This window comes from Schistocerca piceifrons, chromosome 2 (genome assembly GCF_021461385.2).
Source record: "Schistocerca piceifrons isolate TAMUIC-IGC-003096 chromosome 2, iqSchPice1.1, whole genome shotgun sequence".
NCBI lineage: Eukaryota > Metazoa > Arthropoda > Insecta > Orthoptera > Acrididae > Schistocerca > Schistocerca piceifrons.
In genome coordinates, this window is record NC_060139.1 from 841,839,546 (window position 1) to 841,854,467 (window position 14,922).

Consider the following 14,922-nt stretch of genomic DNA (forward strand, 5'->3'; position numbering starts at 1 on the left):
GTAATTAAATATAGAAAGATTTTTATTCAAAAATTATGATTCCATATTTCTTAATTAACATTTCAATTTGATAATTAATACAGCTACTACCAAAATCTGGGCTGGCAACTATATGATTACAATCAAATTATTCTATGTGCTGAGCTACCAACAAACTCATTGAAGGACATAATGTTCTGTACTTCACAGTGCTCTGAAATCTGTTCTTCCAAGGCAGCTCTTTGAGAATTTTTTTTTTTTATTACATCATATTGCTTTAGAAACCTGGTGTCCGGGTACACACCATCAAATCTTATAAGTGTGAAGAAAATCAGTGCGTCCAGGTCCATAAGTCTCCTTGTCATACACGTAAGAAATGTGCACACAATAACTGTCATACAATCAGAGCTTACCTTATGACTGACATTCTGATGTGGTGTCCCCGTTCTTCCCGTTGTTGCAGCGATCTGTGCATGTGTAACAGGTTTTAGTGGTACTGTTCCTGTAGCACCCGTTGTACCGGAGACAACCACCGGATGTAGCGAAACCACACTAGATGGTGCAACTGCCTGCCCAAGTCGTGCCACACTAGACGCTGCTATGACTGCAGCAGCTGGTGCTACAGCCCTGCTCTGTGAAGGCTGGGCAGTTACTGTGCGTGATGGCGATGGAGCCGGAGCAACCGCAAGTCTCGTGTGGGTGCCGACAGAGCCTGATGCTACTGATGTACGTCCCACCTGTTGTGACTGTTGCTGTTGCGAGGCCTGCTGCTGTGATTGTTGTGTCTGCTGCGGCTGCTGCAGCTGCGAGTGCTGAGACTGCAGCTGTTGTGATGACTGTTGCGACTGTTGCTGTGGCTGGATCTGAGTGCTGACGATTTGCTGACTGGTAACACCTACTCCTGCTGACGATCGACTACCTACAGTACCGGAGTGCGTCGAGGCAACCACAGGCTGTGAAACAGTTTGTTGTGGTAGAGTTACCGGTCGTGTTGCAACACTATTTACACGTGAAGTTGCCTGCTGTCCACTGGAAACCTGACTGGGTGTCACAGGGCCACTTGTCCTCTGTGAAGGAGGAGAAAGCACAGTGGATGTTACCCTCTGTGAGGAATGTGGAACCTGATTTGGTACCCTAACAGTTGTTCCACACACTGTTGTTCCGTGAGAAGCTGCAGATGTGGAAAACTGCACTGCAGATGCCACGACAGTACTATTGCTATAAGCAGCCTGTGTTTGTGTCCGTGTAGTTAGCACTTGTGTTGTACTTGTTGTTCCTGGCACTGAAGATGGTACAGAAGATGGAACTGTGACAGCAGCAGCCTTGAAATAGCTCCCATCAGCAATATGAAGCTGTGAATTGAAACAAATTAATGAAAAATCAGAACAAATTTATCCTGCACTTGAGACTCTTGTGTTATATTTAAGCATTACAGTTTCAATAATTTTTAATATCTTCTGAAATAAACTAAAGCTAGTTAATATGCAATACAGCAGAGGTGGAAGCCAAAACTCTAAACTACATTGTGCACAGACAAAGGAAGTAAAAGAAGAAATCCAACAGGATCTCTGCATATTAAATAGAATGAATGGTAAAGAGGAGTTTCAGAAAAGATACAAGAACCTTCATCAATAATCTTGCAGCTAATGTGGAAGCAGCGGCTAACAGAGGCGATAACAAGATACTATATAACATCACAAGGAAACTGTCTAATAAGAAATTTGGGAGTGATGTGCCAATCAATAACAAGTAAGGATCACAAATCGAGAAGACGAAGTGCAGAACTGCGACGTTACAGATGACACTAAATCAACTGAATGTGGGCGGGGAGGGATTCCCGCAAGATATGCCAATTAAGGTAGAACCGCCATCGAAAGAATAAATCGCTAGAGCAGTCCAATAAATAAAAAATGGAAAAGCTCCGTGCCTTGACAACATCGGTCCATACTAACTTAAAGTAGATTGCTCTGTAACAGCAGAAATTTTACATACATTCCTGTCAGCCATATGGCTGAATGCAAAAGTACTGAATGATTAGAACAAATGTTTGCTCGTCAAGCTCAAGAAAGGAACCTATCAGTTTGTGATAATTCGAGAGAAATCACCCTCCTGTCAATCCCAAGCAAAATTCTCTCACAAATAATCCTAAACAGGATAAAAGCATATGTAGACAAGAAAATAAGAAGAGAACAAGTGAGATTCAGCGGAGGTCGCTCTTGTGTTGACCAGAAAAACACCTCGAGAATAATAGCTGAACGTTCATATGAATACCAGTCACTGGTTTATACGCTGTTTGTGGACTGAAAAGTCCTTTGACAGTATAAAATACGGAGCTCACTGCAAACTTTTGGAATTCCAAAGAAAATAATTGCTTGTCAAGGAAATGTATGAGAACTATACATGCTATGTTCAACATCAATGTCTGATTTCAGATCCAATATCAGTGAAAACAGGAGATAAGCAGGCTGCATGCTCTCACCGATAGTATTTAACATAGTACAGAATCTTGTAATGACACAAGCAATGGATAAAGTGTCAGGAATAAAAAAGATCAATGGAACACATCTAGAAGACCTAGACTCTGCACATGACCTTTAAACTGATACCCAAAAAACTAAAGACATGCAGGCAAATGACAACAACACAGCAGAGCTTAAGCTTGGGAGCCAGGTAATAGTAAGTGCGGATAAGTTTTTCTACCTTGGCAGCATAATTACACCGCATGGTGGTGCAACAGAGGACATTAACAGCTGCACCAACAATCCCAAAGCCACTTTTACAGCTCTCAGTTCTATCTGGAGATTGAAGGAAATAACACTGAGTACCAAACTGCAGATATTTGAAAGTAATGTAAAATCTGTGCTTCTATACGGATGTGAAACATGGAAAGTGACAGCGAAGCTAATCCATAGGCTGCAGACATTCAACAACAAATGTCTGAGCAATATCCTGGGGTTACGGTGGCCAAATGTTGTCTCTAATGAAACACATTGGGAAAGAACCAGCTAGAAGCCAATTGAGTTGCAAATAAGAAGCAGGAAGTGGAGATGGTTAGGACATACACTTAGCTGACCAAATGAACGTATTGCATAGGAAACACTCTATTGAATCCCACAGGGTAGACGGGGACAAGGCAGGCCCAAAATCATGTGGAGACGATCAGCTGAAGCAGAAGGCCAACAGCAAGGAATAGGATAGGAAGAAGTGAAAATACTAGGAGATAGAACAAGATGGCGATCCTTGGTTGCATCCCTTTGCTTCACATAAGGAGCTAAAGGAATTAATAATGAATAAATAAATAATAGTTAATATGGCATTAGCAACAAAGTCATTTGAATATGGAAGACATCACTGAACTAAACAAATTAATTATGAGTGTAAGGTTTCAAAAAAGTAAGCTCAGCCTCTCTCCTGACGAGCAGCTTTATACTTAGTGCACCATGCGCAAATTTACAAAATGATTTACACATTCAGAGAACATCCAACTTTGGTACTATGTAAAAGGCCTTTTAATTTCATAGCAGTTAATCAGCAACAGCAGGCTACATGGAGCTGCAAAAGTTACTGGTTTTGGCAGACCTTGCTCTGTATGATTATTCAGTTCTTCAAGTACAAGAAACAGATATAGTAGGCTGCACCAGAATGGCTACAAGTTTAGACAGCAGTCTCTCTTTTATACCTTAAAGCTGCACAGTCATCACATAAATTAGGTATATACACAGGAGATTAAATTGACAGTGTCCAATTATTTTTCATATTAAATGGCTAGCTTGTCCCAGTACATACAAAAATAAAAGAATGGTAATGGAGACATGACGAAATTCTGAAGCGCATTTGTTAAGAGACTGGCCTCAGACTTTAAAGGATAGCAGAGTCTGTCCAGCCATCCTGACTCAAGTTTTGCATAGTGTTACCACTTCACTTCAGGCAAATGTCAGGGCAGTTCCTTCGGCAAAACCACAGCAGACCACCTGTCCCTTCCTCATCAAGAATGTGTGAATATTCCAATACCAGTACATGACTTATGTCTTTCCTTGTTTTAAGCTGACAAATACTTTATAACTGTAAAATGATCGCTAGATGAATAAATTACTAATATTAATCTACGGCATTACTCACAAAATAAATGTCTTCTCGGGTACAATCAAGGCCACTATCGTTTTCATTTAATGCTGTTGTGTATAATTTGAACTCTCTAATTTCCATTACACTCGTGAATCTGACCCAGCAAAGAAATTAGAAAACTAGACAGCTGACAGATGGGAAGGGTAAGCAATCAAGATTATTAGTTTCACATTAGACAATCTCATGAAATGTAGTGAAGAAAAGAAATTTAAATAAACAACAATCCCGTAACTTATGACAACACTCGAAAACAACAGCCTCAGTTAAGAACAGGGTGAAGTGTTTTTGGAAGGGAGGGAGCAGGGTGGGGGGTTTGAACTGAATAGCACACACTGATTTATACAAGCAACTGCGGGGTACTAGCAAAGTCATTAAAGTATTAGACATACCGAAAATAGAGTTAATTAAACAAAGAAGTGGCAGTATACTAGACTCTTCTAAATATTTCAGTGTTATTTTGCATGAAATAACGTTTAACTATGCGGGTAATAACACGCTTTTCAACAATCATAGCAGAGACTGCTCGGTTTGGAGAGTGGCCAACTGCTACAACATTCATAGGTAATTGATAAATCTACTAAAATATTAAGGGGAAAAAATTATAGTGTGTGGATTCCTTACATTTTTGATTACATGATACATCAATTTACATGAAGACTAAAATTTTACTTAGAATCTGGACAATAAAACTGCTGTTACAGACTGCAAGAAAATGTGTTCCTGAAACTGAACTATTATTCAAATACTAAAGTTCCTAACTGAATGTGCTTTTTAATTTCAAAATCATAATAGTTATCTTTCCTCATCCTTGCAGCAGTTGCAAGAGGGTCCATCTCAAACTGGAGTCTGAAGAACTCCTGCACCTCCTTTCCAACTTTCTCCAACGTACATCTCTTTCTACCTTTAGGAAGGAATTAACAAATTATTTTTTATGCTGTAACATAACACACTGATTTTAAACATATCTACAGTAGGGAAGGAAAGCTACATCTGTTTTCAAATATGTAATTTCCTGATTTCTGATTTTATGTTTAGTTGACAATGTGGGAACATTAGTTCATCAAATGCACCACAGATATGAACCATATGCATGTCAGTAGACTTTATTAAGCCCACAAGTAGACCTAGTGAAAATAATTGCACTTGCTGCAGACCTTAATTTAAGCTTTTCTGTTCTCTATTGTAGCATCTGGAGATGGCCTTTGAAGGCTGAAACTGATGATAGCATCATAAAAAAGGTGATTGTGTCAAAAATGAAAAATTGTTCCTTACAACAAACCAACAACTGTCTCCGTAAACAAAGTATCATTTTTTTTCTCAAATATATCTACTGGAGTGGCCATTTCTGCAAAATTCTAACACTTACACGCAATGTTTAGAGTGGTTTCTGGAACCAAAGATAAATACAATCACATAACATTTGCAGTTTAAGTCCCTCTACCAAAATTTCTTAAATGAAGAGGAAGGGAGATAAATACAAGTTTAATGTCCATCAACAACAAGGTCATTGAGATTGAGATGACTGATGGAGGATGAGGATGGAGAAGGAAAACGACCGTTACCTTTCAAAAGTACCAATCGCGACATGACTGAGGGAAACTGTGTAAACTAGACTCCCACTTAATGCAAATCCAGGGCCTTAGTGTCACGTAATTCTGTCATTCACAATGTTACTAACTACATAGTAATAGTACACCATCTCAACTGAAGACATTCAAACAAAATAATACACGATTTCACGTTGGCAGCAACGTAGAGGTCAGCGGCAACCATAGTTAATCCTCTCCCATATGCACTTCTAGTGTTTCTGTTTTTTCAGCTTACAATATAAACAATAAATTGAATTAACACACTGCTACATTACCTGTTACTGACAGTAAGAAAACTCATGCATATTACACAAAACTGTGCAACTGCTATTAAAAATTTGCCTGGAAATACCATAAATTTTGCACTTACAAACAAGAATACATTCTCCTGTTTACCCAAAAACTTAATAAAATAAAGTTGATAGCTACATAGCACAAATCTTTCCAAATATTCAGGGATGTTCCCACTAAGCCATAGTTTTCATACATGGAAATGTCTCGATCACTATTACTCTTAAAGCCTATTAAGATACATAGAAATTGTTCTCCGCTTAACTTCTGATATTGTTGTGTAATCTCCAAAATATTACATTGGTGCAACTAACTGACATTATCACGTGATGTAGAAAAAACTAAGGTACCAACACAGCATCCTATATATACACACACACCAGTCTGAGTGGGAAATGCACAGGTGTGAAGGCACCAAATTCAATGCCAGTACTGAAATATTCCTGGTTTGTCAAGGACTGAGCTACCATGCTACCTGCTGGATGACACTGCTTTGGCGTGCGCACGCACGCACGCACAAGGCTGTCATTCCTCCCGTGCATTGCCGCCAATCCATCCCAGCTGCCTCTGCTAAAACTACAGGTCTGATGATGAGGCAACCTCCTCACCACAGCTGTTCGAATATGTAAGTCACCATTGCTGTGGTCACCATGACCAACATTTACAGTGCTGGAGTCCACGCTGTGCTAAGTAGGTAATGTGAAGATCTGTTCAAGATATTTACAGGGTCGCACAGTTCAACAGCTTCTTTTATTACATTGTTTCAGTATGAAGAAATCAACGAGAAAATGTTATTACCTTTGTAGGTCACTCTGTGCTCTGTACTGAGACAATTCACAGCCACAGCATACATAATCCATGTTCAACCCATCTGTATTCCACAGTACAACAATCCTGCCCATTGTAAGACTTCTTATAGCTACAGGGAATTTATCAGTCACAGAAATTCTCAAACCAAAATTATCTTTAGCAGTGCCTAGTAGAGCTCCACGTTTCTTTGGCAGATAGAAAATGCATTTAAGTCATATTTCTTCACTACTCTCCCCGTTTTCAAAGATGCACTGCTGACATATGGCAGCAAGACGCCCACTCCTTTCTGTTATTCACTTTTCTGTAGCACCCAGCACATTGTCTGACATGCACTAGTTGCCAGGCACAGCAAATTGAGAGGGTATGTAATGCTATGCCAGTGATTACAAAACTGAGTCAAATTTAATGCATGCACCGATTCAGTTGAGATAGATATCAAAAGCCACTGTATCCTCTTCTGAGGAAAGCTCGCCCACAACTCGTTCGCTCATAACTGTTTTAACTGATCTTCGATAGCCTGGACCTGCACTGGGACGGAGTCGACATCCGAGCTGGTCTCTCACGCTCTTTTGGGGACAGATCTGGGGATCTCATTCGCCATAAGCATGCGACAACATCACAAAGGGAGTTCATAGGCATGTGCTTGTGGGAACGGGCACCATCCTATTAAAAATGTCCCCACAACACTGTCGCAAGAGAGAGAATACATGAAGAGACAGAATGTCCATGACGCACCGCTGTGCTGCCAGGATTTCCTTCAACTACTGCCAGATATGATCTGAAGGCACATCTAATGGTTCTTCACCATACCACGACCTTAGAAGTAATATCACTGTTCCTTTCCACAATACTGGAAGATGAGCTCTCCCCCAACGTCACCTCCACACTCATCGAGAGTAGTCCAGAAGTATGATTTGTCACTGAACATAAAGAGATGCCATTCGTCAGCAGTCCATGCTCCCCAGTCATGGTACCAGTCCAAATGAATTACTGTGTGTTGTGGCATTAGTGGCACCCAACACAGTGGACAGTTATTCCCTAGATTGGCTGACACTATTCTCCACAGGTGCAGGTTGACATACTGTTACAGGGACTCCATTACTTGTTCTCAGATGGCAGACACAAATGTGAAGGGGTTACAATATGCTTAGTGCACAATACTGCAATTCTCCCTTCTAGTGGTCAGACATGGCCAACCAGAACCCTGATGAGTTCACCTGCACTCATGTTCCTGTGCAGTCCAACATCACGCCACAGTCACATCTGAATGTCTGGATAGTGCACGATTCGACCAGCTGGGCAAACGGAGACCCACAGTGAGATCCCTTTCAATCTCTGTCAGGTGCTCATAATGCTACCTCTCAGAACTACGTGGCACCTTTGTGTCCTTCAAAGAAATCATACAACAACTGACACTATGCCCCTTATGTAACCTACCAGGCTTGGGAAAACACAAAAACATCACTAATACACACTGACGGCTGTTCTACGTGTCACAGAGAATCGCAATTCCAATCATCTACATACTTGCCCACTGTACGTAAATGTACGAAGTTAAACTGACATCTGACTAAGTCTTCTGGGTGCTTCCCTTTTTCAGACAAGCAATGTAATCTGTCATGAAAGCCTTAAGTAACACTTAGTATTAAGACATGGTTGATTGTATTTTCTAAGACAATTAGATTTTCCAGTCAGATTGTCACACTTTTACAGTGTCAACTAGATGTTATTTTATCATATGAGACTGAGCACAAGTCTGATGCAAAATGGATAGAAGAGGAAATTAGTTGTCATTTTTGAAGAAAGCATCCTGCCATTTGTCTTAACTGATTTGATAAACATATCCAGATGGTCATGTCAGGATCTGAATCCAACACCACCTGAATGGGAAATCACTGTCTCAACAACTGCTTTAATTCTTGCAGTAACGTCGAAATCTATCCACATTTCAACTCTGAGAAGAAAGTTTTATAGCACTTACTTGCTGAAAGAAAAGGCCACATGCACTTTTTATGCTGCTATACAATGAATAAAACCATTTGTACTATCACGACTACCAAACAAACATTTCCAGACCTTACCTGGGTTCCTGCCTGAGATACAGTTAATGGTTTCTGACCCGCTGTCTGCAAGATCTGCGGACGTGGTGATTCTGCCTGTGTCCTATTACCTGGAGGTGCAACAGGTCTGGTAGTAACTGTAAACAAAAATAATTTAAGTTGTTTCGAAAGTTTGATATTAGACGCAATAATAATGTTTCCAAGTTGGTGTGTTTGTGTTACCTGTAACAGATGTCTGGCGACCTTGTGTGTATGTAGGTATAGTTGTAATTGAAGATGCCCTCGTGGTTGTTAGCAGTGGTCGAGGTGACACTGATTTCGGTGTTGTTATGGTAGTTGTCTGAACAGTAGTCCCACCAAGCCACATTGTACCAGTCACCACTGAAGCTGCAGGACTACCAGCTCTTGTAACTAATGAGCCAGGGTTCATTGCTCTGATTCCTGAAACAAAACTGCAAAGAAATGGTGTCAGAAAATTCCACATTGTGATGTTAGTAATTGCCAATATAGTCTTGCGTGAAGTTCCCTGTTAGGTGTTATGTCCTTTATATTAAAAATAGCGAGTAACGCGCAAAACAGTTAATTTGTTTCTTGCTGTTAAAGGAATTAACGGCCTCTTTTTACAGGTGTGCTCCGAACATGAGAGCATTTTTTCAGGACCAACAACAAAATGGAAGAAGAAATTGAGCTGCTGTTTGATGAAGAAACCATTGTGTAATTCACCTACAAAGTGATTTAGGAAAGCTATGAAATAATAAACTAGCATAATCTCCGCTCTAATAAAATTCTGGTATTTCACCAATATACTCATCATCCAACCCAATATCACAGCACAGCAATGAGAAAGAAGAAATATGCAATTCACACAACTGCAAATAGAACATTCCACAGACAGACACCACTGTTTAACAAGTCAAGCACCTTCTACACAAACCCAACATAAACAAAATTGCATGTTACCAACCAGATTCAAACCAATCAGCTTTTGGGATTTGGTGGTAGCTTTCCTTTGCACCTTGTATCTTTTGAACTCTGAAATTACCAAAATATCGATCTTTACTAACTGCCATATGGTTATAACAAGAAAATTCTGATGTTACTTTTCTCGTGAAGATACTGGCTGTCACTGACTGTGACCATTTCTGAGTTGTTGTTGTTGTTGTTGTCTTCAGTCCTGAGATTGGTTTGATGCAGCTCTCCATGCTCCTCTATCCTGTGCAAGCTTCTTCGTCTCCCAGTACTTACTGCAGCCTACATCCTTCTGGATCTGCTTAGTGTATTCATCTCTTTGTCTCCCTCTATGATTTTTACCCTCCACGCTGCCCTCCAATACTAAATTGGTGGTCCCTAGATGACTCAGAACATGTCCTACCAACCGATCCCTTCTTCTAGTTAAGTTGTGCCACATACTCCTCTTCTCCCGAATTCTATTCAATACCTCCTCATTAGATATGTGATCTACCCATCTAATCTTCAGCATTCTTCTGTAGCACCACATTTCAAAAGCTTCTATTCTCTTCTTGTCTAAACTATTTATCGTCCACGTTTCACTTCCATACATGGCTATACTCCATACAAATACTTTCAGAAACAACTTCCTGACACTTAAATCAATGCTCGATGTTTACAAATTTCTCTTCTTCAGAAACGCATTGCTTGCCATTGCCAGTCTACATTTTAAATCCTCTCTACTTCGACCATCATCAGTTATTTTGTTCCCCAAATAGAAAAACTCCTTCACTACTTTAAGTGTCTCATTTCCTAATCTAATTCCCTCAGCATCACCCGACTTAATTCGACTACATTCCATTATCCTCATTTTGCTTTTGTTGATGTTCATCTTATACCCTCTTTTCAAAACACTGTCCATTCCGTTCAACTGCTCTTCCAAGTCCTTTGCTGTCTCTGACAGAATTACAATGTCATCGGTGAACCTCAAAGTTTTTATTTCTTCTCCCATGGATTTTAATAACTACTCCAAATTTTTCTTTTGTTTCCTTTACTGCTTGCTCAGTATACAGATTGAATAACATCGGGGAGAGGCTACAACCCTGTCTCACTCCCTTCCCAACCACTGCTTCCCTTTCATACCCCTCAACTCTTGTAACTGCCATCTGCTTTCTGTACAAATTGTAAATAGCCTTTCACTCCCTGTATTTTACACTCGCCACCTTCAGAATTTGAAAGAGAGTATTCCAAGCAACATTGTCAAAAGCTTTCTCTAAGTCTACAAATGCTAGAAACGTAGGGTTGCCTTTCCTTAATCTTTCTTCTAAGATAAGTCGTAAGGTCAGTATTGCCTCACGTGTTCCAACATTTCTACGGAATCCAAACTGATCTTCCCCGAGGTCCACTTCTACAAGTTTTTCCATTCGTCTGTAAAGAATTCGCGTTAGTATTTTGCAGCTGTGACATAGTAAACTGATAGTTCGGTAATTTTCACATCTGTCAACACCTGCTTTCTTTGGGATTGGAATTATTATATTCTTCTTGAAGTCTGTGGGTATTTCGCCTGTCTCATACATCTTGCTCACCAGATCGTAGAGTTTTGTCAGGACTTGCTCTCCCAAGGCTGTCAGTAGTTCTAATGGAATGTTGTCTACTCCGGGGGCCTTGTTTCGACTCAGGTCTTTCAGTGCTCTGTCAAACTCTTCACGCAGTATCGTATCTCCCATTTCATCTTCATCTACATCTTCTTCCATTTCCATAATATTGTCCTCATGTACATCGCCCTTGTATAGACCCTCTATATACTCCTTCCACCTTTCTGCTTTCCCTCCTTTGCTTAGAACTGGGTTTCCATCTGAGCTCTTGATATTCATACAAGTGGTTCTCTTTTCTCCAAAGGTCTCTAATTCTCCTATACGCAGTATCTATCTTACCATTTCTGAGTTAAAAAAGGGGAAAAAATGGAGAAAAGTAACTGGTACGAGAATAACAATTATTGAAAAGCTGGGTTCTAAATGAACAAATAATGTGTGAGAAGTTCTATGGCAAAAATACCTATATCATGTTTCAGAGAAAATCGCAACTCACGTGCAGTCATGGTACTTAGAGCCAGTACTGCTTCAAAAACATGAAACCAATTATTTGTTACTTCTGAACAATTCATAACAGAAAAAATACATTTTTAAATTATTTTACAGCACACAGTAGCTACCTGCAGCAACAATTTTGCACATGTGACACGCCCCCATACACCTTTTCTCCTTTTCATGGTGGTATCCCATTGCATACTAATAAAATAGGTTTTCTTGTCCTATTCAGCTCGAGTGCAACAATATAATACCCATGTCACTGCTTTCCGAAAAACTGATTTTTTAAAATTTTCGCAGTATTTTATACTAAAGTTCTCTGTACAAAATAAAAGAACTTGAGAGTTTTACCAGGCTATATACTTTGGATATACCTTGTTGAATGGGTTGAACCAGCTGTCTGCAGTGTAGTAGCTCTTACTATTGGCGTAGCCACTGCAGAACGAGGTGCTGCAATGTTAGCCACAGCTGCAGCTCCTAAAAACAAAACAGTATTTTCTTTTACACTGATTCAGCATAGTGTACTTTCAGAATAATAATCTGAGATCAGTATTCAAGATTTTACTCCTGCTGTGAAGAGACACTGAACAATGCCTGAACAGCCATCGACCCATGATTCTTCTTTAAATATATATGTACACTGTATTCGCAAGGATCACTAATTAAACAGACAATCTTAAACACTTCCCACGAAGATACCGACTCAGAAATACCTGAACAAGAAATAACGTATTACCTCGGGGGACATGATACGACGCTGTTGTAGCATTTACAGCCACAGCAGATGCCACTGTCACATGGGGACGAGGACTCATCATGGAGGATGCACTTTGCGTGAGTGTGATAGTATTATTGGCCGAACATGTTGTCACCACGTTAGTCCGAGGTACACTCACTGAAATCAGTTTTCAGAGAATCAGAGAAAGAATAAGGTATAGAACAAAGGATGCATACACATAATGTTTTATTATTGTCACAAATTGTGAACAAACTCAGGATTTTTTGTTAATTTTGGTACATACTTAAATTAGCAAAAATTACAATCAATCACATTTTAGTGCAAATACAAAAATAAACTTTTCACCTTGTTTTAAGGTCCCCTGTGTCGCCTGACCAATTAGTGATGAATTTGCTGAATGTGCTATAGAGGTTCCGGAAGTCAGAACCCTCGTCTGGGCATGACCAACAGCTGAAGTAATAGTACGGAGCTGGCCAGTCGTCTGAGACTATAGAAAATTATAAGATTACACTTCTGAATTATAATGTGCTTCACAAAATACTACTTTTTTTATTTGATAATATTCAAGAGAAAATATTTTCAGTGGTAATGGCTTAAACAGATTGTACTCACAGTTGGGTTCGCCCTCACCGTTTCCATTGACTTCATCACTGGTTTTGAGAGCAAGTCCATTAAGAGAACTTAGTACTGTTATGATTTACATCCTGCATAGAGGAAGACAAGCCTATGTATAACACATACAAACACAAAAGTACTCTTACTATGAAATTATAATTAAGCTTTATAACAAGATCAGGTTACAACTAAAACAGCAGGAAAGATTAATATGACACTATGATGTTAAGAGTGCACACTGTCATTAAAATCTCCCACATTTCACCTAAACAAACTTTTTAAACTCAGTAATTACCCTACATCAAATCTAGTCTGCGAAACTATTATTAGAGGATCAAATTTTAAGAAACTGAAACAGCTCCACAGTCATGAAGGATACAACAATATTTACTGGGAAACAAATGGTTAATACCCAACTTGTGAATGCAACAGATCAGATTCCACTTGAAGAAAGACACACAATTCCACAGACCAAGGAAAGCAAAAGTAGCAAATGATGTTCTAACAGAAAAAATTCAACCTGTCACACTATTTTATTGAAAAAATAGGCAGAGCTTCAGTCAGTTCAAGGAACTTATAGAAATTACTCAGTAGGTCTCAAGAAAATTGGAAACAAATTACTATATATAAATCAATTATCTAAATTCCCATCAACGCACGTAGCAGCGAGAACTTCCAATCTAACTTTCGAGCATGTTACAGTGTGTTACAATGCAACAAAACATTTCTATTAGAACTTTCATACACCACTTGGTTACAATATTTAGCCAGTTGGCTCTTACAGAGACATACACATTGCTGAAATAGGAATTTCACAGAAAACAGTACATGCAAATCATCACAACTACTTAGGGCAGAGGGTAAGAGGGGGGGGGGGGGGGGGGGGAGGGGTTAACAAAATAATAATATAAAAGCTAACTGGTAGACTAAGAACCTGAAAAGCAAAAGACATCCATTCTTCCCGACATAAATAAAACTCCAGCCAAATGGAACTAACAGAGAATACAGAAAAGATACAAAGGGCAGCATGAATGGTCACAAGCTACACTTCCTCACAGGAAAGCATTACACAAATGCTGTAAACCTCAACTGGCAGATGACTGAAAATAAGGTGTCAACTCTCCTCAACGGCTACCTACAAAATTTCAAGAACCAACTTTAAATGGGGCACTTAGGAATATACTAGCCCCTTCTAAATTGCTCCCAAAGGGGCAGTGAAGACAAGATTAGTGTAATTCCACCAATTAAGCAATCATTCTTTCTGCGCTCCATACTCAAATGGAAAGTGAAGGAACCTAATGTGTGGTGTAACAGTAAGTACCCTCTGATATACAATTCAAGGTGGTTTGCAGAGTATGACTGTAGTTATATGTAAGTAAAAGTACCTTACATGGTTTGTGGATGACAGTGGTAAGGACATGAACTAATTTTATATATACTTAATAAGAAGAACCTGTGACTTCTACACATTCAGAAACAAATTCCTTTGAAAGAAATTTGAAGTGAACGATTAAAAATACAAGAGTTCAGAGATCAAAATCAGCAATGCAATACACTAGGAAAAAAAAGAAGAGGAAAAGACTTTGTTGATCAGACAAGTCCAGAAAATGCCATAACACAGTTAGCAGTGCAAACCAGTGGGAAACAGACGAACTATTAATTCACAGAAAGAAGAGAAA

At 39.4% G+C, this 14,922-nt stretch overlaps 1 protein-coding gene across 3 annotated transcripts in view; it reads right to left on the bottom strand.

The window, feature by feature from the left end:
• Positions 1–14,922, bottom strand: part of LOC124776354 (mucin-5AC) — a 98,079-nt gene that overhangs the window by 71,133 nt on the left and 12,024 nt on the right. For all 3 annotated transcript variants that reach the window (XM_047251305.1, XM_047251303.1, XM_047251304.1), the window contains 7 exons: positions 13,241–13,332; positions 12,974–13,115; positions 12,626–12,784; positions 12,264–12,366; positions 9,077–9,306; positions 8,876–8,991; positions 393–1,331 (listed from right to left, as the gene is read on the bottom strand). In XM_047251305.1, coding sequence (XP_047107261.1) covers positions 393–1,331; positions 8,876–8,991; positions 9,077–9,306; positions 12,264–12,366; positions 12,626–12,784; positions 12,974–13,115; positions 13,241–13,300 — 1,749 coding nt within the window. In that variant the 5' untranslated portion in view covers positions 13,301–13,332. The remainder of the gene's footprint in view (positions 1–392; positions 1,332–8,875; positions 8,992–9,076; positions 9,307–12,263; positions 12,367–12,625; positions 12,785–12,973; positions 13,116–13,240; positions 13,333–14,922) is intronic.